The sequence below is a fragment of the Schistocerca cancellata genome, chromosome 4 (genome assembly GCF_023864275.1).
Source record: "Schistocerca cancellata isolate TAMUIC-IGC-003103 chromosome 4, iqSchCanc2.1, whole genome shotgun sequence".
NCBI classification, from domain to species: Eukaryota; Metazoa; Arthropoda; class Insecta; order Orthoptera; family Acrididae; genus Schistocerca; species Schistocerca cancellata.
In genome coordinates this window covers 502,774,702-502,802,476 of record NC_064629.1, presented here as the reverse complement: position 1 = coordinate 502,802,476, position 27,775 = coordinate 502,774,702, and the positions used below count along the sequence as shown (strand labels likewise).

The 27,775-nt window shown below is 39.6% G+C and overlaps 1 protein-coding gene across 1 annotated transcript in view; it reads left to right on the top strand.

The window, feature by feature from the left end:
- Positions 1 to 27,775, top strand: part of LOC126184876 (methionine aminopeptidase 1D, mitochondrial) — a 136,637-nt gene that overhangs the window by 86,047 nt on the left and 22,815 nt on the right. The window contains exon 5 of the mRNA XM_049927501.1: positions 22,611 to 22,721. Within this exon, the coding sequence (XP_049783458.1) occupies positions 22,611 to 22,721 (111 nt within the window). The remainder of the gene's footprint in view (positions 1 to 22,610; positions 22,722 to 27,775) is intronic.

Below are 27,775 nucleotides of genomic sequence, written 5' to 3'. Positions count from 1 at the left end.
CCTCCTTTGTTGATGGACTACATTTTCTAAGGACTCTCCCAATGAATCTCAACCTGGTGCCTGCCTTACCAACAATTAATTTTATATGATTATTCCACTTCAAATCGTTCCGCATGCATACTCCCAGATATTTTACAGAAGTAACTGCTACCAGTGATTGTTCCGCTATCATATAATCATACAATAAAGGATCCTTCTTTCTCTGTATTCGCAATACATTACATTAGTCTATGTTAAGGGTCAGTTGCCACTCCCTGCACCAAGTGCCTATCCGCTGCAGATCTTTCTGCATTTCACTGCAATTTTCTAATGCTGCAACTTCTCTGTATACTACAGCATCATCTGCGAAAAGCCGCATGGAACTTCCAACACTATCTACTAGGTCATTTATATATATTGTGAAAAACAATGGTCCCATAACACTCCCTTGTGGCATGCCAGAGGTTACTTTAATGTCTGTAGACGTCTCTCCATTGAGAACAACATGCTATGTTCTGTTTGCTATGGGGGACTGATGACCTTCGCTGTTTAGTCCCCCTTAAACATCCCAACAACCACCGCCACCTGTTTGCTAAAAGCTCTTCAATCCAGCCACAAATCTGGTCTGATATTCTGTAGGCTCTTACTTTGTTTGTCAGGCGACAGTGCGGAACTGTATTCAATGCCTTCCGGAAGTCAAGGAAAATGGCATCTACCTGGGAGCCTGTATTTAATATTTTCTGGGTCTCATGAACAAATAAAGCGTGTTGGGTCTCACACAATCACTGTTTCTGGAATCCATGTTGATTCCTACAGAGTAGATTCTGGGTTTTCAGAAACAACATGATACGCAAGCAAAAAACATTTTCTAAAATTCTACAACAGATCGACGTCAGAGATATAGGTCTATAGTTTTGTGCATCTGCTCGACAACCCTTCTTGATGACTGGGACTACCTGTGTTCTTTTCCAATCATTTGGAACCTTCTGCTCCTCTAGAGACTTGCAGTACATGGCTGTTAGAAGAGGGGCAAGTTCTTTTGCGTACTCTGTGTAGTATCGAATTGGTATCCCGTCAGGTTCTGTGGACATTCCTCTGTTGAGTGATTTCAGTTGCTTTTCTATTCCTTGGACACTTATTTTGATGTCAGTCATTTTTTTCGTTTGTGCGAGGATTTAGAGAAGGACCTGCAGTGCGGTCTTCCTCTGTGAAACAACTTTGGAAAAAGGTGTTTAGTATTTGAGCTTTACACGTGTAATCCTCTGTTTCAATGCCATTATCATCCCAGAGTGCCTGGATATGCTGTTCGAGCCACTTACTGATGTAACGTAAGACCAGAACTTCCTAGGATTTTCTGTCAAGTCGGTACATAGAATTTTACTTTCGAATTCACTGAACGCTTCACGCATAGCCCTCCTTATGCTAACTTTGACATCATTTAGTTTCTGTTTGTCTGAGAGGTTTTGGCGCGTTTAAACTTGCAGTGAAGCTCTCTTTGCTTTCACAGTAGTTTCCTAACTCTGTTGTTGAACCACGGTGGGTTTTTCCCATCCCTCACAGTTTTACTCGGCACTTACCTGTCTAAAACGCATTTTACGATTGCCTTGAACTTTTTCCATAAACACTCAACATTGTCAGTGTCAGAACAGAAATTTTCGTTTTGATCTGTTAGGTAGTCTGAAACCTGCCTTCTATTACTCTTGCTAAACAGATAAACATTCCTCCCTTTTTTTATATTCCTATTTACTCCATATTCAGGGATGCTGCAATGGCCTTATGATCACTGATTCCCTGGTCTGCGCTTACAGAGTCGAAAAGTTCGTGTCTGTTTGTTATCAGTAGGTTCAAGATGTTATCTCCACAGAGTCGGTTCTCTGTTTAATTGCTCGAGGTAATTTTCGGATAGTGCACTCAGTATAATGTCACTTGATGCTCTGTCCCTACCACCCGTCCTAAACATCTGAGTGTCCCAGTCTATATCTGGTAAATTGAAATCTCCACCTAAGACTATAACATGCTGAGGAAATTTATGTGAAATGTATTCCAGATTTTCTTTCAGTTGTTCTGCCACTAATGCATCTGAGTCGGGAGGTCGGTAAAAGGAGCCAATTATTAACCTAGCTCGGTTGTTGAGTGTAACCTCCACCCATAATAATTCACAGGTACTATCCACTTCTACTTCACTACAGGATAAACTACTACTAACAGCAACAAACATGCCACCACCGGTTGCATGCAATCTATCCTTTCTAAACACTGTCTGTGCCTTTGTAAAAATTTTGGCAGAATTTATCTCTGGCTTCAGCCAGCTTTCCGTACCTATAACGATTTCAGCTTCGGTGCTTTCTATCAGCTCTTGAAGTTCCGGTACTTTACCAATGCAGCTTCGACAGTTTACAATTGCAATACCGATTGATCAGACACTAACCAGACAGTCATATCCCAAATTAGCGAGTCTGCATATGAGATAGCACATTTGGGAGAGTCAAAGTGACACTTGCGTGAGAGACCCTGCAAATCAATGATCCAGGTCACATTCAACTGTCCATGGCACTTGTGGTGCTGGTTAAACTATACCCATGTTACCATCCATTGGTTTGTCGTCTTAAATACTGCGTAAGCAGCTGTAAAAGATCATCAAAGGAGAGTTTCTTGGGCTCAGTAGAGGACTTCAAATTTTAGACCAACAATATTCCTTACCTGGCAGTGCAGCAAGAACCAGCACAGGTAATTTTTCCACCTTTCCATCAACTCATGAAAATCATCAAACAGCCTCAATGACAATGTTGAGGAAGAAAACTGCTTAGCGGGCACCTTGACCCACCCCCTGTGTGGCATGGGAGGATGCAGTTTCGCATTCTGATTGATCAGCATGTTCATCTTCGCATGCTGCTGCTGTTGTTGTTGCTCCTTCTGTAGACACAACTGTTGCTGCCAGAATTGCAGAAATGCCAGGTCCATGGTTGCCCAAAATTAACCATAGGAAAAGGGAAGGAGGGTAACACATGTAAGAATGTCCTTTGTTGCCACTTTAATGTTGCCCAGGTGTGACAACACCACTTAACAACTCTGTTGGCACAAGGTATTGAATGGACCGATAGTGGCTCAACAATAAACTGGGAACTAAACCTTGTAAGAGGAAAAGAAAATTGATGGTGAGAGTCAATCTATGTTGAAGGAGGAAGTTCAGAATTGCCTAGAGACAAGCATGGAAATAATTAGAACATGCAGCTGGCACGGGTGACTGACAGCTGAGCATTTGGAAACAACACACTGCATAAAGTGAAAGCAAGGTCTGTGGTTGTTGAACCTAGTATTATAACTGCCCTGTCTGGCTTACTACTGCTGGCAGGTAAGCACTTCCATCAGCAGGTCTGCCCATACCACATGTTGCATGCACCCACATGGCAGTTGTCTCCACTATTCCACTACAATAACCACACCTGCCCATCTGCCTGCATTCTGCAGAGATGTGGGGTGCAAATTTCTCGACCTCCGCTATCGGGTGGAGAAATGTAGGGTCCCCCTGAATAGGTCAGGCGTGCACTACACGCTACAAGGGTAGCGGAGTACGTGTGGAGTGCACATGTGGGTTTTTTAGGTTAGGGAATTCCCTCCCTAGGCCCAACAAGGCGCCTCCTGAGATGCAACAAGGTAGCAGTAGGCAAAACGCAACAGGAATAACAATATTAATGTGGTAATAGTAAACTGCAGGAGCGTCTATAGAAAGGTCCCAGAACTGCTCTCATTAATAAACGGTCACAATGCCCACATAGTACTAGGGACAGAAAGTTGGCTGAAACCAGATGTAAACAGTAATGAAATTCTAAACTCAGATTGGAATGTATACCACAGAGACAAGCTGGACAGTGAAAGGGGCGGCGTGTTTATAGCGATAAAATGTGCAATAGTATCGAAGGAAATTGACGGAGATGCGAAATGTGAAATAATTTCGGTGAAGGTCATGGTTAAAGCAGGCTCAAACATGGTAATTGGATGGCTCTTTAGGCCCCCTGGCTCAGCAGCTGTTGTGGCAGAGCACCTGAAGGAAAGTTTGGAAAATATTTCAAGTAGATTTCCCCACCATGTTATGGTTCTGGGTGGAGATTTTAATTTGCCAGATGTAGACTGGGAGACTCAAACTTTTATAACTGGTGGCAGGGACAAAGAATCCCGTGACATTTTTTAAGTGCATTATCTGAAAACTACCTTGAGCAGTTAAACAGAGAACCAATTGGTGGCGAAAACATATTAGACCTTCCGGTGTCAACTTACCGTGGACACCTGTGATCGTGCGTCCAGCGTAAATTTATGTTTCCTTCCAGCCACTAAGCCGTATAATCAAAATTCCACCACTGTGTGTGTTCTGGCCATGTTTATATAAACTGGAGCACCACGTGGCTGCTTTGGAGCTCCCATTGCTGATAACAGTGAGATGTTATTCCTGCCCCATGTCCACTTATCATGTCCTCTGTTAGGCTTTTGCCTGAAACCCTGTTCTGGATTCCCTATTCGCCCACTGTCCATACAGTGCAGCTCACAGCATTCCCGTTATATGTGGCTTGATTGCCTACACTGGAAACATATGACATCTGCAGTCTTCCCCTACTTTTTGTAATGTTTATGACCGAGGTGAACATTTATGAAAATGAAGGAACAGAATACTGTAACAAAGTTTCTTGAGATGTGAGTTGCACTACTTAGTTCAGGCTTAAAGTCAGCCACTGATGATTACAGTGGATTGTTCTTAGACAAATGAAGTATGTGAGGCCATGATCAATGGAGAGCAGTGTGGTGCTTGAGGACAGATTGAAAACAGAATGCTGTGGGGTGGTCGAGACAAGGTACAGCAAGATGAGAGCTCGAAGACAGTTGAAGTCTGTGTAATGTGGGTGGTGGTGAGAGTAAAGTGCTCGAGAAAGGATGAAGTTCATGAACACTGTGATGAGGTATGCCACATTGGTTCGACCATGTGAACTCTATGACTCATGAAGTGCCAGGTGCAGCCATCATAAACCTCAAGTGTGAACTACATGGAGCGATCAGGCAATGACCTAAATATCCACCCAGTGGAAGGATACTGGCTCAACACGCCAGCAGTACATGACTTGTGGAGGCAAGGTAGTTCTGCAATGGCAGCATTGTTTTTGGTGACAATTATGCCTCTGGTAGCAAGGCTGGTACTGTACAGTACTGTGGCAGCTCCTGGAGGTTCGGGTGTAAACAACCCAGCGTGTTTGTGTCAGTGTTGGATTATTTTCATTCAATATCCAGATGTAGTGTCGTTACTGGACTGGAGCTTCAGCAGCCTTCAGTACATGACTGTGTGATTGGGGGATGTGTTGGAGGTGGTAACCTGGGGCTGCAGCACTTTGCTTGATACATCAGAAGGTGACCCCAACAAAAATTCATCCAGTACCTTCTGTTCTGTCTGTTCCAAAAGGACCCTGTTAGTGTCATCACTCTCTGTTATTGTTAACTCATCTGTATTAAACTTTAATCATGTGTATTTACCTTTAATTTCTTATTCTTGTCTACAAAGTTCTCAATGGAACCCACCCTGCCCCCTCTTGCTTCTGAAACATGTTGTTCAACTTTTCCCTAAAATACCTATAGCTCTTCTTCATTCTGTATCACTATAACAAACCCACCCTTTATACTCTCAAACATTGGTGTATTCCATAACTCCTCATTATACACCACATATGTCTTAGTGTCCCTAATATATGTGTACTTATCTGTGATCACTGGTTTGAACTCAGTTGTCATCAGAGGAGTTTCTCTGAAGAGCTGTAAAACTGGTTGTATGATAGATTCTCAAATAACATGCATAACATGGTTTTTAGCTACATTCACAGCATTGCATATTTATTAGTACTCACAGTAACACGATGACCATTTTCAGTTCTCATATAGTGTCACATGTAAGGTAGTCACATACAATAACCTCCAAAAGGGTTTGACAGTGGGTAAATGTTCATCACGTGCTTTTACTAACAAGTCTCAGTTGAATATCTAAGTTGGATTTCTATCAAACAGTCACTGAATGCTATAAACTTAATGATCATTTATAGATGTAAACAGATGTCCATGTTATTGACACTAAAATACCAAGACACAATGGGCATGGAAGTTAATCACAAATTGACTCAAAAAGTTAATGATAAATAAGACATTTTACAAAGATGTTGCTCATATAATTGCTGACTGCAAATTTTGCAACACAAATGTTGCTTGTGCTAACGCTGCCAGCAGACTCTTTTAGTAAATAGATGTTGTTTTGTACTGGCTACTGTGGGACTGATGATTTTTGGGAGGGGAGGGATACTTACAGACTGGTGTAATAATAATTTGTAATCTAGGGAACTACACATTTTTATAAAACTATATGTTTGAAGTATATTAGAGTGGATGAGCTATTTGTTCAGGCAATAATTTGATTTACACTATAATTAGTTAGTTAACAAAATATTAAAGGCTACAAAATTATTTTATATACCTGCACTGCAAATTCCCTATTTACAAATAGAGTTGCCTTATTTGAAATAATGCAGATTCTTACTTATTGGCTTAATTGATTAATGACAGATGTCATTTGGTGCAGAAAAACTAGGGCAATGAAAGTATAGTTTCAAATTTGGAAATTAAACGGGTGTAATGCCGCAAAAGGCAACAGTAGTTTTAAATGGATACTGAACACAGTTAGGTCCCACAGTAAAATGCATACCATCTTACTAGTGAGTTTTTATTTTATCCCCTCATCTTTTCATCATGTTGGCAACATTGTGGTGGTTCAATATTTCTTGGCGTCATGTCATCAGCTCAAGCCAGTGACAGTAGCCACACAATTTCAGTGGCAGGCACTGTAATGCAGCTGCCTCTGACAAGTTAATTGCTTTCAGGAAAATTCAAATGTGTTACTGAAAAGTCTGGATCTCTAGCTTTCTAATGATAGTTGTCAATATTACCACAATTATGGATTAATATTACCACAATTATGGATTAGCTCAGTCAGAATTCCTTGCTATGCGTAGTAGTAAAATTTTCAATTGCCATACCCATTACTCTTAATTAACATGGTTTCCTGAAGAACCTAAATAGAGTCACGCAAGCAGCACCTTGAAAACTATCCTCTGATAGTAAATTTGCATGCAATATGGTATGAATAATATTTGAATAGGTTTGGGAATTTACTATTTATACACAATGTGTATGACTAGATTTAGATGAAATTTAGTGTAATAAAAAGTATAAATTTATTGGTAGGAGTGCAATAATAGCAAGTGGACTGGTTGCAGCTTGCTATGTCATACCCGATGAATGTATTTTAGCCATATGCAAAAGTTGTTCTTCTGACCAACATCATTGCTTACCTGCTGTAAAGTATCTGCTGTAAGTTACCCACAGATGCCCACATATCTTCCCCCTGGTTTAGTAAAAGAAAGAGATACTCTGCTGGTGGTACTGGTATTAAGGATGGGTGTCACTATAATGAATGAGGAGTGTTCCCTCCTATCCTACTCCAATACCTGTAATTACTTGTGTAATTCCGTTTTGTCGGCCTGCATCTGTACCATTTGATTTAGTATGGTCTGAATGCCTCTACAGTGCTAACTTTTTCTACCCCTGATTCAGACATTCCAAAGCCTGTGCACACTGTATGAGGAAAATATTCAACAGGACTGGAACCAACACGAAAATCATAAGTGTGAAAAATAGTGTGTTGCACTCACCATTATGAAGTAGCACCATAGAATTAATGTCCCACAATGTTGCTCACTGGTTTCCAGCAGCACTTCTGCCACCGACTGTAGTGGTCCTGGTTAATGCCCACTATGTAGTCATCCAAGAATGGCATGATGGCCTCCTGACCATAAGGATGATGAGTATGGATAACATCAGCGAATGAGTAATGCCAGATCCGTGGGGATGTCGAAGCTAGAGAAATCTCCCAGAAGGTAAATGGCTTTTGTTGGTTGCACAATTTATACAGCAATTTTGGTCAGTAGCTAACTGGGAACCACTGTCATGTTGGAATGTGTTAACTGCAATGCTGGCAGCAGACAGCAGTGTGGCATTGCTGAGGTAGGCAGTGACTACACAAACCCTGACATGAAGAGTTAACCAACAGTGAGCATTGCCAGCAGTCTGTGATGTAGCTATCCAGACTCAGCATGACCCAGGTCAAATGCAGGATCTCCAAACTCAGTGGGAACTAGGTGCAGGTATGTGCTGAATGGCCCCAATGGGGTGGTTCCAGTCCGACATGGGAGACAATAAGACTAGCTGACACTAGTAGGCGTATGACTGCATCTAGTATCAATTGCGGCCCATGGAGGCTGCTGGCTGGCATGGGGACTGCATCAGAGCTGAAGCTGGAGTCAAAAGTCAGGACCGAAGTTGAAGTGCAACATGGCACCTGTGGTAGACATGTCAGAAGCCCTGTCTAACATCAGAACAGGACAGGTCTAATGCTATGGGATGAGAGATAAGTCCCAAGAACAAGTTATCTTCAGCTGGGCTGTATGCCCAGATACACTTGTCTATGCAGTGTTGTTGTGTCAGAATGCCCTGTACCCTGTCATGTATGCTTGAAAATCGGTGCCCCAGGCATTGGTGTGGAGCAACCCAGCCCATCGTAAGGCAGCCCGCAGAGTGCAGAATGCTGAGGTAGCAGTATTACAATGCCTGCACTAGAATTATGTAACTGGCAAGCTACTTGTGTGGCTGCTGTCACCTGCTCAAGCTCATTACATTACACCAAGATACCTTGAACCATCAAGAGTGATGCCAACATGTTGAAAAGATTTTTTTTTTTGGGGGGGGGGGGGGGGTCAAATAAAAACTCACTAGTAAGATGGTACCCATTTTCAAGTGGATCCTAAATGGGTTTAGCGTACTTGTGGAGGAAGGAACTTAGAGTTTTAGCTCCTTCAACTTTTTTTACAAGAAAAACTAAGAATTACCTGACACCCTTGTGGGAATAAGTTAAGAGCCTTCACAGTGATGCCAGTCACAGCAACAAGAGGTCTGAGGTTGCGGTATTCATTTTTGTAGATGTCGCATACTATTCCACCTCTTCTCACTCTCAGTGACAACCTACAAGTAGAGTCTGCAAAAGTGTAGCAGAAGCCAACTGCATGTTTCCTCTGTCTATATCATGAAGAACCAAATGACATATTGCCTCTGACTAACCTCATCACACTGTTTCCCCAATCATTCTTCATCTATGGTAGTGCTAATGCCACACAGACTGGCATGAAAAATGCAACACTGCAATTTCTTTAAAAAATTCTTTTAATTTTTTGTTTTAAATTCCAATCACTTTCATTACACTAATCTACTATTTCATGGTAAAATATTGTATGATTATAAACAAATTAAGTCAGAGATGTGAAAGTAACATGAATGGATACACATATTAAGCAAATGTTATGAAAGCTCTTGAAGGTAATACACCTTTGTTTTGGTTTTCTACACTTCATACATTACACTTCCACTTTACTTTACTGATCTCACTTCACATCTTCAAAAGATTGTGTTATCTCATTTTGCACCAATTACAGCAACCAGCCTTTCAGGTATGCTACAGATTAATGTTGCAATGTCCTCTTGAGGAATCATCTCCTATTCTTTCAACCTATTCTTTCAAGAAAATCTCCCATATGTCCTGCAGGATCTCTGAATAGTGCTGATGGGCCCTACCCCTCCCCAAGCTGATTCCATACATTCAAATCAGTGCTTCAAGCAGGCCAAACTATAGCATAAACCTCCACTTCATCAAAGTACTCTTGCACATTTCTCTCAACATATGGGCACACATTGCCATACTTTAGTGTAAAACCACCAGCTAATTGAGTGAAAGGTATAACATAATCCAAAAGGATTTCCTTCACATTCCAATGTGTTGTAAGGCTCCCATGCTCCATGAAGACAAATTCCATCCCTGCCATCATACTGTTCCCTGCCCACACCATGAGAGACCCATGCTGAAAAGGCATTTTTAATGGAATGTGCAAGTGGAAGCCTTTTCACAGGCCTTGTCTGGACCCTCAGTTTACCATCAGGTGATTGCAGGACAAATCATGACCCATCGGTGACCAACACTTGCTCCCATTGTTGTACTCCCTAGCCACGATACTCCCTTGCAAAATGTAAGGGAGCTGTGCAATGCTCTGTGGTGAGTTCTGGGCCTGAAGGAGGTCTGGATCGAAGACTGACTTCTTCCAGTCTTCTTTGGACAGTTCTGTCACTAACATTTACCCCTCAACTTGGTAGAGTCAGTTTTGTTCTTCAACAATGATGTTCTGATGGTTGCAGAGAACTTGAAGTTGGACTGGACTTTGGTTTCCTTGAATAGTCTCCATTTTTCATGTACCTTCTTATGGTTCTGGAAATCATGGAAGGTGTTGTTCTCAGCAGTCCTGCAATATAATTCAAGGTATGACCATCTTCCACAAAAGCAGCATCTTTTTCAGTATCTTCAGGGCTTAATGGCATGTTTAATCCATGATTACAAAAATCACAGGCAGATCCTACAGACACATGTGACTGAGAGGGTACGAGCACAAGTTGTGACAATATGTACTACAAGAATATGAAAACATTATTGCCTCACATCCAGTGGTGCGTATTTCAGGTTGTGCAGGAAATAGCAATTAAGGTCCATGCAATAAATTATTTACACTTAATTATTTGCTTACAAACCAACACTAGTATATTTGCTTACAAACCAACACTAGTAACATACCCCACCTAAAAATGTAGTGTAAAAAGTTGCACTTTGATTAAATAAATAATTACACATCATTTATGACATGTTGTATTTTCCATGCTGTTCAATGGAATATCACAACTAGCTGCCTCCTGGTCTATTCTTAATAAAATATCTACTCATGTTGAATATTAGAAGGGAAAGTTCTTGGTGGAATATAAGTAATTGAAGGACTAAAGGTATCATCTCACCATATAGTATAGGTATTGAGTTGTGACAACACACAAATAAGATGAGAATGCTGATACACTTTTGGATGAATCCTTCTTCAGAGCTAAGGGAATACGCATACTCGTGCGTGGCTGTGGCGCTCCGTCTGACTACATTGTGTTGGCACTGCAGCTCAACTGGGGTGAAGTCTTGCATTGGATGGAGAGGGCAAGGGAAGAAAGAAGCCGAGGAGTGGGAGGAAGGGTTGGGAAAGGTTGGTTAATGGATGCAAGGGCGAGGAAACAAGGATTTGGTATAGGAGTTTGGCAGGAGTAAGCTCATTCTAGCCAGAGGTGGGGAGAGTTGTATACTGTGTCCAGTTGCATGGAGTAGTGTACTGGGGGGGGGGGGGGGAGATATAGAACAAAGTCAGAGGATCACTGCAGAGAGGAGGTTGTGAATGCAGCAGGAGTGCAGTAAGGGTGACAGGGCAGAGGATGAGAGACAGAGACAGAGACAGAGACAGAGACAGAGAGAGAGAGAGAGAGAGAGAGAGGGGGGGGGGATTATGGAGAGGATAAAGACAATTTGGAGAATGAAGAACAGAATAGAAAGAGGGACATCTGTAATGAATGGGGGGTGGGGGAGGGGGAGGGGCATAGATACAGGGAAATGAGAGGAGAAGAGAAAGGGTAAGAAATTATTTGTAGGGCAGTTGGTAGATGGGAACATGGAGAAAATTCAGTAATTTTGCATGGGAGATAGGAGAACAGAAATGTTTTTGGATGTGGCCACAGATGTGTTATAATGTAAGGAATAAACAGAGAGAAATGCCATTAAAGGCAGAACACCTAGTTCTGAGGTCTGTAAAGTATGTGACAAAATCAAGATTAGCAAAGAATTTAATAAAAGAAAAAACATTAAATTGGAAGCATTTATCAATAATATTACTGGTGTGTTATAAGACACAGAGGCTGAAACAGAGGAATTAGCAGGATATGTGCTGAAACTGCTGCAAGAAAAATTAGATTAAATTTTTCTTCATGTGGAATTAATGTAGAAGTAGTGAACAGTGCAAAGTTAAGTTCTATTTAACATGAAGGTAAAAGAAGAGAAAGTGAAGTGATCACCATATTGGTGCCTGTTTCAAGCACTGATTATATACAGAGGCGTATCTGCGTGGAAGACCTAGTTACAAGACATGTCTAAGGCACCTACATATCACATACTATTCCAATGTGGCTTCAGATATGTCCTAATGAGGCCTGGCCAAACAATGCTCCATGGGTATGAGCACTTTGGCCCCACTCCTGCGTGGTGCACTAAGCACAGTGGCAAATGGAGCTGAGGGATGAGGAAGGAAAGGAAGGCTGCACCTGAGTGCAGTTAGAGCTAGGCAGTCACCTTATCGCACATCAAGCACTTCACTTGCACTACTAATTATGTTAAATTAGATTTATGTTTGCTTTAAGAGTACTGTGGCATCTACAAACATGTCCAAAAAAAGAAAAGGTAGAGAACCCACATCGTTAATGTGGAGTGTGAATTTCTTTACTTTTTGTATCATTTGAAGACCATAAAAAGTGCTTAATATCCCATCACACTTTTATGAGCTGAAAAAACACTCATTCAAAAGTCATTGCAACTCCATACACAAAGGTAATATGATGCACTGGTCTCCTGATGAGCGAGAGTGAATGCTGGCTGAACTGAAGGTGGGCATTAGGGAAAAACTGACTTGTGGATGAGTAAATTAGTGACAAAAATCTTTTATGGGTAACATCAATTATTTGAATTCATTAAGTCTCCTAATGCAAGGCTAGGAGAATCACTTAGTAATGGATATGGCGGACAAGATTGTGGTTATCAAACAAAAATTAAATCCACAGAAAAATTGGTGTCAAGTTCATGATTTGGAGCCTGCCTCAAAACTCAAGGCAGTAATTTGTAGACCGTGCATGCCACCACATTTCAGTAATTGAAACATTTCCTCATGAGTTCTGAAAGAGATTCCAAGACTTCACTCAATTGAAGACTGAGTGCAGTTCATTTGTCAGAATATTCTCTCTTTTGGCTGCTGATGTACCTCATTACTTTGAACTTGAGTGAGAGATGTACAGTGTAGAAACATGGTAAATAACCTGTTTTACCAACCCAGCAATTTACAAGACTCTTCTAAAATGGTATCCCTGGAGCAATATCCTCAACTGCACAGACAAGCTGTTCAAGTTATTTCAATATTTATTTCAGCAATGTGTGCAAACACTTGTATCACAAACCATAGTTCCAGATATGTTACATATTCTATTCTAAATTGAAATATGTTTGAATTTATGGATATCAGTGTTTAATGTTAAATGCCTGTATGTAAAACTTTTTGTTTAATAAAAAGGATGTGTTATTCTGCTCATTGTATTAAGACTACCTAATGTACTTATTTAATTAAGTAATAAATGTATTGCCTTGATAGGAAAAAAGTGAAAATAAATATACTATTTCAGAACAGTGCAGTGATGAGGGAAGCGAAAGCACTTGCCAGACTTGCTTACACTCCAGAATTGCGAGTGCACTCTGGGAGCACAAATCTTAGCCAGGCCTGTCCTAGTCTGTTGGAAGGAAGGCCATCTTTGAAAGTTAAATCACATACCAGCTCTTCTGCTTCCACAGCCTTTTATGTGGGCATTACCACCAACCAGCTGTCCAGTAGAATGAACGGCCTTGCCAAATCTTGGCCTAGAGTGGAGTTGACCATGCAGTGGCAGAACATGCTGATGAGCTCAGCACGCTTAACTTCACTGGCTGCTTCATGAGCTTTATCATGTAGATCCTCCTCCTTATGATAGATTCTGTGAATTACATAGATTGGAGCTGTCCTTACAACACATCCTTAGATCCTGCAATCGTCCTGGCCTCAACCTCTGGTAGCCACTGCCACACCTTCCTCCACACTTATCCCCCAGGCCTCCCTCTTTGCTCAATCTGTATTCACACTTTCCTCTGTGCAGTTCCCCTCTTCCACTGGCGTACCTCCTCCTCTCAGTCTAGTCCTCCACATTATAGTGTGTCACTTGCAACTCTCATTGCCTACAGCAGGATGAGCACACCTGTGTAATTTTCTTATCTCATAACATCGCTGCTGCTCCCTCTCAGCCATTAGCCACTTTCCTGCCATGTCTGACAGGGTCCACTTCAATAATTTACTGAGAGAAAGAGGATCTTAAGGAATGATATTGTGCAAGAATGATTGTGAGTGCACCTTTAAAATTAATACTTCTGTGATTAACACAAATTTGGCACTGATGTAAGTTCTCAGGATAAGACAAAATGAAAAGAGAAACAATGTCAGCTGTAGTCCACAGTATGTATATTACAACAAAGAAAAAATTAACTCAACTACAGACAGTTCAAAACAGACTGTCAGCCTATGAAAATTCAGTTTAGTTTGAAAATAGCCTAGTTTAATTTAGTTGTTTGCATTTTCCATGGCTCACATTGCAAACCCTTACTATGATGTGGATCAAGTGAGTTTTAAAATCATAATACACTTTATCAGTGAAAAATATGCCAACATGCTGACAATTTATTTGCTTGTCTTGACCTACATTTTTACTCATTTATTTTTTATGTTCAGTGATTTTGTGCTTAACAATGTACACTCTCTTTCTCTCTCTCTCTCTCTCTCTCTCTCTCTCTCCCTCTCTCTCTCTCCCTCCCCCCCTCCCTCCCTCTCTCTCTCCCTCTCCCTCTCTCCCTCCCTCCATATATTAACAATATTATAATACTTCCAATAATTCTTCTCTAAAATAGGAGGAGTTGTCAAGTATATATTATTTCAGTTTATATCTGAAATTAGTTTTATTAGCTATTATTATTTTATGTCAGTTGGTAAGTGCTCAAAGATTTTGTAACTGAATATCTCATCCTTTCTGTGCTACACTAAGGCTCAGTTATAGATAGTGTTTGTCATTTTTCATTATTGATTTGTCAAATTTATCCCTAATCCTTCAAACAGTGAAGTTACTAAAGTATTTGACATATATGCTCCCAAAAGAACGCTTAGGCCAAATTGTTAGACCGGTTGGGAGTGAATTTAGAATTAACTCCACAAAATGACAACCTTACTAAATACAAGTACGCAGAGGAAATTGATCACTTACATTTGCAACACATTCAGTCAAAAAGTGAGTGGAACAGAGAAGTACACACTGTCAGAAAGTTAAAAAAGAAAGTAAACATTAGTGAAGATTGTGATAAAGGTAGATGAAGGGAGCACTGTGGTGCTTTTAGATAAAACAGATCATACAAAGAAGACTTCTTGAAAACTGTTAAGCTACAAAGCTGAATAAGGACCATGTAAGGACTGCATTATATGCAGGGCTGGGCCTTGTGTACTTGGCCACAATACTTGCTGATATGCTTTGTGGGCCAGGTATGACCCTATCCTGAACCTCAGGAGTTTGATTGTCCACAGAAGAGTCACTGAGCTGTTTATCACGAAGCCTGCTGCAGTCACCACAACATCTGGCGGCACAAGCCCCACTGATGCATGGCATGTAGGCCATGGTAAACAGCACTTCAGTCATGGGCACCTATTTCCATCTGCACTGTCACATGTGAACATGACATCATGCCTGTATTCCTCCACTGATGGATACGTAGGTCACCAATCAGTTCAGCACTAGGCTCCAGACCTACTACAAGCTTCCTTCATGGTTATGCTTCACCCGCTGCTACTACCTGCTAGATAGTGCTGTCTCCTGCCTTTGCCAGGATCACAGCTGCTGGACTACTGTCAGCCTCTCCAGCAGGCTCCTCTTCACTGGACACACTTATTGACTACCAGTGAGGTCCTGGATTTGTGGTACCATACCACTATGCATCCACAGCACCTTTCTGCTCATTGCCACTGCCAACAATCTTGGACTTCATCGTAGTGGGCACCCTGTACAGATGATCACAGAAAGACATTTCAGTTGTACCCAAATGTGGACCTTTGTCCTGAGTTATTTCATGTGAATTCTTCATGTTTCTGTGTTCATTCCAGTTCTAGTTCATATGCCCTTCAAATCGGGGCTCAGTTAGTTCATCGTTGCCTCCATATTTCAACATTTTTCTATTAGAAAAGATTTTAATTTAGTTTTAAAAACATTTCCTGTGTTCGTTCTTAGAGAGTTTGGTAGCTTGTTATACCAAATCAAACGACTGATATATGGACTTCAATCAGTCATATTTAACATTGTTCTGTTACGTAAATAGTTACACTTCGTTCTAGTGTTGTGATCATGTACATCACTGCCCTTGATAGCTTCTGTTGGTTAACTTATAAAAATACAACTATTTTGAAGATGTACAGAGAATATATTGTCAGATATTCATGATGCACAAACACTTCATGACATGAATCTCTATGTCCCATCCCATGTATAAGTCTTATTGCTCTTTTCTGTAGTAGTAGTATTCTTTTTAAATGTACATCAGCTGCACAGCCCCATAGTTCAATTCTGTAATTGAGAAAGAGGTAAAGTGTTCCATAATATACTAATTTCAGTGCTTGGCTAGGAACTATCTTTGCGAGCTGGCTGAGGAGATATATGGCACTACTGACTTTTCCGCATACGAAATTAATGTCGTATGTCCACCACAAATTTTCATCAACATATACACCCAGGAATTTACAGTTACCATTTTCTGTTGTAGAGATATTACACACACTATTCATATTGTTGTGATGAGAACTGCCTGTTTTAAATGTCAGTAGTTGAGATTTGGTGACATTCACCTTGAGTCCCTGATCATTGAAGTATTTTGTTACTTCTGTTACACCACTGGTAGCAAGAGATTCTAGCTCTTTAGATTCGCTCCCATAGAATAAGATTTATGTGTCATCTGCATAGCTCACATTATGGGAGTTAATGGGTTGTGCAATGTCCTTGTATATAAAAGGAAGAGAAAGGGTCCAAGGATTGAGCCCTGTGGTACACCTTGTAATACAGGTTCACTGGTGGACTGGGAGTTCATGATTTTGTTATCTAGTTTGTATGACAATTTAGTGCTATGCTTACAATTCAGCAGGTATGTAGTTAGAAGATTCATGGCTTGATCCCCAATACTATAAGATTTTAGCTTTTTAAGAAGTACCCTATGGTTTACTGTATAAAATGCTCTTGTCAGGTCCAAAAACATACCGGCAGTCTGCATCTTCTGGTCCAACAGACAGTAAACTTCATGGATGAACTGTGTAACTGCTGTGGTTGTACTTAGCTCTTTTCTGAAGCCATGCTGCGAATCTACAAGCAGTTCGTGTTTTGTGAAAAAGGCACTTAGCTGAGAAAGGATAATGCTTTCGAATATCTTACTAAAAGTGGGAATTAATGATATTGGTCTATAGTTGGAGACTTCTTCCTTACTTCCCTTTTTATACTCTGGTTTCACTACACTCATTTTTAGAACCGCTTGATACATGTTTTCTCTAATGCTGCAATTAATCAGATGAGTAAGAGGTTTAGAGATTTCTTTTAAGCACACTTTAGTAATAGCACTGGATACAACATCCCATACAGATGAAAATTTTTTCTTTAGCATGTATATTGCCCTGCAAACCTCCTGCTCATTCACTTACACAAATTCAAATTCGGTACCTTGGGTGAGATGGCATCGGGTCTCAACCCGTGAATCTATAATATGCATTGATTGTTCACCAGAAATGTAGTAGTTATTAAAAATATTACATATAGTATCTGGGTTTTTTATAATGTTACCATCATGTCTTATGCTGAGTGGTTCCATGTTCATCTTGTTGGGACCTTTTCGGTATTTGTCAATCAGCTGCCAAGATGCTTTGCTTATGTTGTCAGACTGTTCTATTGCTTTGCTGTTAATCTGCTTCCTTAGATTAACAATTTCAGTTTTAAAAGTTTGCTTGGCCCTATTGTATTTTTCCTTGAAAACCTGCATAGTAGTAGCTTTATAAAGCTGGTTTAGATCGTGTACTTGCTGCCTGAGCCTAATCAGATTTGTTGGGAGTTTTAGTCTAGGATTACTTCCATTTTGACAGTGTTTAACTACCTTCTGGATTTCTCTGACTGGACAACTATATTCATAATGATGCAATAGGGTTGAGTAGAATTAATACCATTTCTCATCCGACCCTTTTACCTGGTACACAGAATCCCATTTCTCATTTGCTAGTTTGTGTTTAAGAGCATTAATATTTGAGGTATTCAGCATTCGTTTCTGTAGCACAATTTTTGTTATTTTAGGCACAACTGAATTTTTGTATTCTATCACCTGACAGAAATGGTCAGGATAAAGAAAATCTAAGTTACTGTAATTTACCTTATCTACAACATCTTTGATGATTATAGCATAATCTATTCTAGTGGAACATGCGTCCCTCACTCTGGTGTCAGAGTTCACTATATTTACAAGATTGTATGAGGTCAGCACATCACTGAGTTTCAAGTTTACTATACTATTTGAGTTTGCATCTATATTAAAGTCACCTAATATAGCAAGGTCATTAGAATCAGCCTGTCCAGCAACACTACTAAGTTTACCCATAAACAGCATTACATCAGCATTTGGTGGCCTATATATTCCAATCACTTTATGCTTTGGCAACTTAAGATCATTACTGTGGGCTACAATACCTGTTATTTCAATTGCTCCTTCTTTGGTGTGGTGTTCAAGAAAGGAAATTTTTTTAGCTTCTATATCCTTATTAACATAAATTGCCACACCACCACCTTTATGGTTTTGCCTACAATAACTACTTGCTAGTATGTAACTTTCTAATCTATAGTATATTATTTCACTGCATTTTAGCCCATGTTCCATTATTACTAGTACATGTGGCAAGTGTTCTTCTATCAATATTTGTAGAATGTCTAGTTTGTTTCTGAGATATTGCACATTTAAGTGCATTAACTTTAAGGGTGTTATCTCTTCTTCTTTATTTACCATCTTGCACGAATCAAAATTGTTTGAGTTACACTTTTTACGACATTTTGCATACACTGGTTTTTTGGAAATGACTTGCAATGACTGAGCACTTATTTCACAGCCTGGCTTTTCTTTGCACGAACGGGACTCAGTCATATCCAAAACACATCCCTGAAAACTATTATTGTAGTAACCACAACCACAGCGGGAACGCCTTGAGCTGCGGATCGGGGCTGCCAGGCGGGTGAGCATGCCTCACCGGGTAAACACAGGATGAGTCGGACGACAGACCAACGACACCTGACAACAACCGACCACGACCGACTATGAGCGACACAACAAGGAAGAGATAAACAACGGAGGCTTGTGGAAACCACAATACCAAACACCAAACGTAAATCCACTCGGAACCAGAGCCAGGCAAATGTCAACAACGAGCAACGACCAGAACGCAGTACTGCCAAGATAGAAACGAAATCCAGAGCGAGTACCAGACTTGCTGGACTAGAGCAGATCAGGTCCCTACATACGAAACCGGAGGGAGCGGCTACTGTCCACTGTCTGCACGTGGCTTAGTGGTGGCGCCCTCGCTGCGCGAGAGCCGCTGCGCGGAGGCGGAGCCCTCTATGGGCTGACCACGTCCATTTGTTCTGCCGCGTGTTCGACTTCCACAGCGGAAGGTACTAGAATTATGACTTCACCTCTATGTTTTCTGCTAAGTCATTTATATGTGCAAGGAATGGAAGTTGCCCTAATTTAGAACCCTGTGGCACTCCATGTTGAACCTCAAGTGTGTTTGACAGATGACTTCCTGAACTCATCACTTGCTTCCTTTTGTTCAGGTATGATCTGATGAGTTTTAAATATTGGTCACATATTCCAAAGCACTAAACTTCAGGAAATAAAACAGAGTGGTCAACACAGTCAAAAGCCTTGCTCAGATCACATAAGGTTACCTGTATGTGAGCATGATCCTCAAATGCTTCTACAGTGTCTCTCATTTAAGAGTTCAATGGCATGTATAGTTGACTTTTCTTTTCTGTAACCAAACAGCGATGTACTTAACATATCATTTAGTTCTTGGTACTCGTACATCTGCTGACACGTAATGACTTCAAAGAATTTCACTAGTACTGGAATTAGTGAAATTAGCCTATAGTTTCCTGGATCAGATTTGCTACCCTTCTTAAAGAAGGGAGTCACCTTGGATAGTGTGAGAGGTTCAGGAAAAAATCCCTTCTATGAGACACAAGTTTATAGAATGTGTTAATCGTGCTGCAGTGTAATGTATAATTTCTTCCATTACATTGACTGACGTATTAAAAATATCTGTACGGCATGATTTTTTTCATTTCTTTGACAGTTTTAAGGAACATCTTGGCATACCTCTTTGAAGTGTTCAAGATATATTACATTGGGTTTGCAAATCAACTTTTTTATATCATCTGCACAGCTTACAAAATATTTATTGAACGTACGTGCTGGCATTGGGACTGCCTTATCAAAATTTCTGATTTCAGCTGTAACAGTGTTAATTACTGACCATGCTGTTTTGCACTGGTTTTTGCTAACTTTTTATGAGATTTGTGTTGTATCTTTGTTTAGCCAATTGTAACTCTTTCTTATACAGTTTCTTATTGGCTATTTTCAGGTCCTTAATTTCATTAAAATTATTTACTTTGCCAAGGAGCTTTAACAGTAGTAGCTTATTTTTTAAATTCTCCAACTCTTTGGTGTACCACAGTTTACCCTTTCTTGTTTTATGGTGTTTCTTTGGAACAATATGACCTTTTAACATACCTATAAGTAGTTGTGGCATGTTTCATAAACTGTTTGGGAATTTGAATCACATTTCAGTTGTACTTTTGTGGACTTCCATCCTCTAAAGCTGTACTGAGTTAGTTCCTCATCATCATCATCTCAGCCTTTTCCCATGTCATGTGGGGTCGGCGTTGCTTTGCTGCATCCTTCTCTTCCATAAATGCCTACCCAGTGCTTCTTCTCTGAGCCATCCTTTCTTCCACAGGTCCTCTGCTACCTTGTCTTTCCATCTCAGTTTTGGTCTTCCTCGTCTCCTTGATCCTTCAATTTCTAGGTCTTCAACTCTTCTCCCCATGTAGTACTCTCCTCTTCTCTGCACATGTCCATACCATCTTAACCTACTTTCTTGCATCTTCTTCCCCATGAGTTAATTCATGGTGAATAAGCCAGTCAAGACTTTTTATAAGTGCACCAGCATTTTCTTTGAGACTGAAATAAGAGCAGTGGTAAAATGATTCTTGTTTAACATTACTATGTGGTTTAAATAAGCTTCGTAAAGACAACTTCCTAGCTCAGCCAGTGTATGCTATGGTTCAAGCCTCATTGCACAATACAGCAAGAAAAACTAATGCTGCGATCAAGAAAAAACTAAACTTTAGAGCAAAATGTAGTATTAATTGTATTATAATTTGGTAAATATGTTCATTTGATGTGCTTATTTCTGTCTCCGGAAAAAAAAAAAAAAAAAAGCGTGTTGATCAAATACAGCAGTGAAGGTTATGGGTATTGCAGAGCTGCGTTTAAAGCAATTTTGTTTTTGTTTCCAAAACACATTCTGACAACAAACAGATGAACTAGCGATGGGCTCCCCATCATCTCCATTACTAGCAGAAATTTTCAAGCGTAGTTTTCAAACTGGCTTTCTGAAATGGAAATCTCTAGTTAAATATGTGACTTTCTGGTAAGTGTACAGAGATAATTTGTTGTGCAGTAAGTCTCCCCTGACCCACAGTTCTGGGTGACATTCCTGAAATCTACCTGTTTTTCTAGACCTCTCCTGTGATTTTCCTTAACCCTTCTTCCTTCCCCTTCAACCCTTCTGCCTGAAGAAGGAGCCACTGGCTCCGAAAGCTTGCCACTTACAACCGTATTTTATGTGTGTGTTCTACTACTGCTTCATGAGAAGATTTTTTGTCTATCGATTAAAGTTTGTATATTTAGTATTAGAAATTGATTTTTTTGCTGTTTATCTGTGTATCATTATGCATAATGACATCTTTGTCAGTGATGCTGGAAAATAGGTGAATAACTTGAAATGTAGGCAGAAAAAATAAATATTAGTGAAACTGTTGTTAAAAGTATATGTTTTCCACCTTTTTAATTCAGCCACTGAATCTCTCAGTAAATTTTCATAATAGATATCTTAAGCCAAGGTACATATCCAGTAAGGTCAAAATGCTTTTCTTTCCTTGTGGAAATCTGGTACACAGTTTGTTTTGGATTTTCCTTCATGGAGCCTTTGAAATTATGTGAAACATTCTTGATTAAGTGACAAAAGTGGAGCACATCATAATGACAAAATGGCTGGAATGAGTTTAATTATTTAAAAAATTAAGTGTCAAAATATTAAGTTGTACACAATATTTTCCATCTGTTTTTGCTACAGTGTAGAACTGGTTTTACATAAATATGCACTTAGCAGACGTTCAAGTGAGACTCAACATTTCAGATGTTAACTGAAAAATAATGCTAATATAATAAATCAGAGAGATGCAGTGCCTAGTGATTAAAATAGAAGTAACTTACTTGAAAACCTGGTAGTTGATTACCATGTGTTTCCTTCTCCATATCTCTTGTGCTTTATGAACTTAGCAATAAAGAATTTGTAACTAGTTGAACTGTTAAATTTAGTGTGTCAGCTGGTTCAGCAATACATTAAATTTTACAACCATCAAAGATTTCACTGAGCTGGTTGCTGAGTGCAACTTTCATTTTTTATTTTCAGGTGCAGCTATTGAGGAAGAAGCTCACAAGCAAAGACTGAATGTGGTTCCAAACGTTTTGGGTCATGGGATAGGAAGCTATTTTCATGGACCACCCGATATCTACCATATTTGTAAGTAAATGCATCACATTCACTCTACATGTACAAGCTCATGGACATGTATGTTCATTTAGGAACGATGTTAGCTGTCCAGTTTTGTTATGATGACTTGAATGGGACATAATGGAACATATTCTTGTAAATTTAAGTATTTTTTTCTGTTTTCAGATTAAGTTGGCAGTAGCTCAACAATAATATGTAGCTCTTAGATATATGAATATGTTCCCAAACTTCCACAGTTTCATGTTATGTTGTGTATATTTGCAAAAAAAGGGCAGTCAGAAAACACTGCAGTGTCAGTTTTCATCAGATTTATGGTAAATAATGTGGACTCATTTGAAAGGAACCTCAACCTTAAGTTAGTGAACATGAAACACAAAAATAATTAAGGCATGAAAACACTTTGTTAGTCATTGTACAGAAAGGTGTACATTGTTGCACAGGTCCCATTTTCAGTAGACTTTCACCAAAACTGAAATATGTAAGTGATTAATTCTAGATTCTCAAACCTGTGTTGGAGGTGTCATCCTTTTATTCTGTACATAAGTTCCGCATAATAGTTTAGGGCCTTTCATGGTGGTGTACTACTTATTTTATGCTATATATTTAAAGGTATTACTTAATACCTTTTGTTAAGTTTTTATGTGAACTGTGTACATTGGCTCATGTTGCAAATGAGTAGTCTCGGTTCACATGGTCCCATAGGATGTACAAGGAATGTGTGTTTGGTTTTGTGTTTGTTTGTTTGGGGGGGGGGGGGGAGTTGTTACCGTTCCTCCAAGATTTAGTTTGTATTACTATAGCAGTAATAATGCCATTTCAGTGCCAAGAAGCAATTAGTGAATCCTTGACATTCTCTCTTCTCTCTTTTTGTAATGATGGTAAGAGAGAATTTCAGTTGCATTGAGAACCATTGTGTGGATTGGTTGTTACATGTGCAAGTGTCAGATTACAAATTGAAAGTTCTGGGGGGAAAGGGGGGGGGGGTTCAATCATCAATTGGTCCTAGAATTTTTTTCTTTTGCTTATCACTTCCTTTACCTCCATCAATGGTTTGTATGTGTGAACACTGCTAAGTTGCACCATGGCACAGAGCTCACATTAAACTATAAGTAAAGTATCTGGTTAGTCAGTTTAAAGGTCAGAGGAAGGAAAGTGCAAACTGTCTCCAGAAGGCCGATGCCCAGTAATGCAATGCAGTGTTGAAACCACCCTTCAAGGCTGAGGACAGCTTTACCTTTTAGTAACAACTGGCAGTATTGATTGTAGCAGTGGCTTATATAAACACAAGAGTTTTTATAATCATTTTGGCATATAAGCATACAATAACTTTCACATCAACTGTTAGCAAATGATCTGGCAAAGAATTCTTCAGGTCCTACATAAAACCAGTAAGTGGGTCAAAAAGTGTGTTCAATCACTCATAGACGAGTCTGGTGTGGCAAAGGAAAGCAGCTAAAGAAAATTGAAGTTTTAAATTTTGCAAATAGAAAATCATTCCAGCAGGAGGATCATACAGACCTACCGTCATTTGAGTGCTGCACAAACTCCATTGTGGAGGATACAGAACTAGGTATTCTTGTCATTGAAAAGCAGCTGAAAGAGGTGAAAACAAATAAGGCTGTAATGGTTGACTGCAGTGTATTCAAAGAATTTTCAGGAAATGTAGCTCATCTGTAAAGAAGAATACATAGAAAACATATGTGTGAACCATTCTTCAGTACTGCTTGTATGTTTTGGATCCCCATCAGGTCAAATTGAATTAAGACATCAAAGCAATTAAAGGGTGTGATGCTCTATTTGTTACGAATAGGTTCAGTCAACATGGGAATATTATGGAACTGCTACATGAACTCAAGTTTGAATCCCTAGAGGGAAGAAGATCTTCTTTTTCCCAAACACTGCTGAGAAAGTTTAGATAACCAGCATTTGTAACAGACTGCAGAATGATCCTACTGTCACTAATATTCATCTTTCGTAATAATAGCAATGACATAATAAGTCAAATCGGGGTCTTACTATAGCATATAGACAGCTGACAATATTTTCATATTTTTGAGCCACAGTCATATAATGATGTTTGGATGAAATTTCAGCCCTTGCCATTATCAAGTTCAACAATTTTGAGTATAATTAGACTTCGTTAAGTGAAGTAATCATCAAGATCTATTGAACTGGGTGTCCCAGTGTGTTGATAAGTACAGAATCACAAAATATATGGCAGACTGGTAGCAAACAGTTTTTCAAGCCATAAAACAACTGAGCCACAGAATGAGTGTCAGTTCAGTAGTTACATGTACAGTGAACATGCTCTGAAAATAATAACTCTGTGGAAGTTACTGGTTGACTGGCTGTCAAAGATGAACAGCATAGGTTGTAAGTCTATGTTGCATACTCCATGATTATGAAAAGATCTTTCCTTTGCTGTATAGTCTATGATTACAGAAAAATGTGCCAGGCTTGAACAAAATACTCTTTATTCATCTCTGGTTGCCTCAAACTAACAGTTTCTGGGCTTGTATCTAATGCACTGGTAGTAGCTTAAGTAGCTATTTCACATGGTGTTGCTGGGTTTCATTTGAAATGGTTTAGAACAGGGACCATACATCAAACCTCAGTAGATAATTCAACAGTTGCTGTGAATAAGATCTCATTACATTTAGAAATTAGATGATCATTTAAAGTGAGATTTTAGTGTGATACTCCTAGAAACATCTTTCAGTATACAGAACTCCAAACAACATTCCAGCACCAGTATGATGTCTCTTTCTTCGCCTATCTTGTTGCAGCATACTGCACACCACTTCATTTCTTTATTTTTCTTTTCAGATGGCAAAATTCTCTTAGTGAAATGCCTTGCTTTCAGCTGCACAGGTGAAGGGTTTTCTGAAGGCCATTCATTTTGAGATAAAGTTTGTCTTTGTGTGTATTTCCAGTGGTTTGTGTTGTGAGACACAATTGAGATTCCTATGAGTCATTTGTTTTCTAAAAAACAATAAAGGCATTGTGTACTTAAATGCTCATCAGTCTTTTGAATATATTTATGTACTAGTTCAGACTACCTTTTCTTTCCCTTAGATAAGATTGGAATTTTTAACCTTTCAGTTCTTTTCTTCATATTTAAGAAATACAGGGTGATTGTAATTAAAGATAAGCTTTCAAAACGCTGTAGAAATAACACCACTGGTCAGAATGATGTCAAATTGCAACAGAATATTATCGGAGAAGGGGAAAAACGTATGGCGCAAGAAAAAAAATTAGTGGGAAAATTTGTCAGTAGATGACGCTGTATGTGTCATAATACATAAATGAATACACCGTCATGCGCACAACCCATTGAAGTTGGTATAGACATGCCAGGTAGACAGTTTTTCCTCCTTTCACATCTGTGACATTCGTCATGACTGTCTCAATGCAGGATCACACACTGCTTGTAAAGCTGTATTACAAGAATGATGACTGTGCACACACCGCTCAGCAGAAGTTCTGGACACAGAGGGGTTTGAAAAAAGGTGTTGGTGCAATGACTGCCATCGGTCTGGAGAAAATGATTCGCAAATTCGACAAGACTGGTTCTTTTGGCATGCAACCTGGTTGAGGGAGGACACAAATCGATTTGATGTCAGTGGAAGCAGTGACCACAGCAATGCAGGAGGAGATAAATGGTGGTGTGCAAACGAGTGGTGCACAGAGAATTGCCTGAACATTGGACGTACTTGTGATGAGCATGGTGCGTAAAATCCTACGAAACATACTTCTTTCCTATCCATCCAAAATTACCCATGTGCATGAGTTGCTTCCTTTTGACCTGCCAAGAAGAGAGACATTTACTTTAGAATTTCTTGCTCGCATGGAAGTGGACAAAGCTTGGCCATGGAAGATTTTGTGGACAGACGAAGCTCACTTCCATCTGACAGAATATATTAATACACAGAATTGTCGAATATGGCCAATGAAAAATCCACATGCAAATCAACCAGTACCACTTCATCCTGAAAAGGCCACTGTGTGGTGCAGGTTTGCAGCATTATTTATCATAGGGCCATATTTTTTTTTGAAGAGACAGGTGCTTCCGGTCGTGTTACGTGTACTGTCACTGGTAAGCAGTACGAGTGTCTTTTGCACAACCCCATTATTCCAGCTCTCCAACTGTGTGGATGCGTGGATGGAATCATTTTTATGCAGGATAGCGCACCTCCACTCATTGCAATTCCAGTTAAGCAACTGCTGAAGTGCCGTTTCGGAAATGTTAGAATTATCAACTGCCATTTACCTACAGCCTAGCCACACCGATCAGCTGATCGTAATCCATGTGAGTTCTGGCTTTTGGGCTATCTGAAAGATGTTGTGTTCAGTGTTCCGATTGCACGCATTGCGCAACACATTTTGACCCCGGAAACCCTTTGATCAGTTGTGGAACAAGTTGTATCTCAATTTCAACTTGTTGCAGAAAATGGTGGACAGCATATTGAACATGTTTTGTGCCAATGACATGGAAATTAATAATCTGATTTGATTTTGATTAATGCTTTTTATGCAGCTTTTGGCCTCAGGAAAATTAAAAATTGATGTTATTTATTCTTTTTATGCAGTTTTTGGTCTCAGGACAATTAAAAACCAATGTGATTGATGTTTTTATGCAGTTTTTGGCCTCAGGACAATTAAAAACCAATGTGAGTTATGCTTTTTATGTGATTTTTGGCCTCAGGACAATAAAAACCAATTTTTCCCATCCAATGTGATATGACCTTGCTGTGGTGGATGGGATTACATAACTAACAATATCACACCTGTACACCCACTACAGTGGTTTGAAAGTTTAACTTTAATTATAATCACCCTGTATATTCCCTAATGCATGGAGCCCTTCATGCTTCCATGCCTCTTTTGCCCATTTGTGTGCACTATCATAACAAAAATTGAAATAAAGCATAAATATTTTTTGTCCATCAATTTCAGCACCATTGTCACATTTTGACCTAGTACCAATCTTGTATAATTTGGGAATGAGGTTCATTTTCTATTCATTCTAGATGTTCCATTTCAGTGTGTCAGAAGCCAGACAT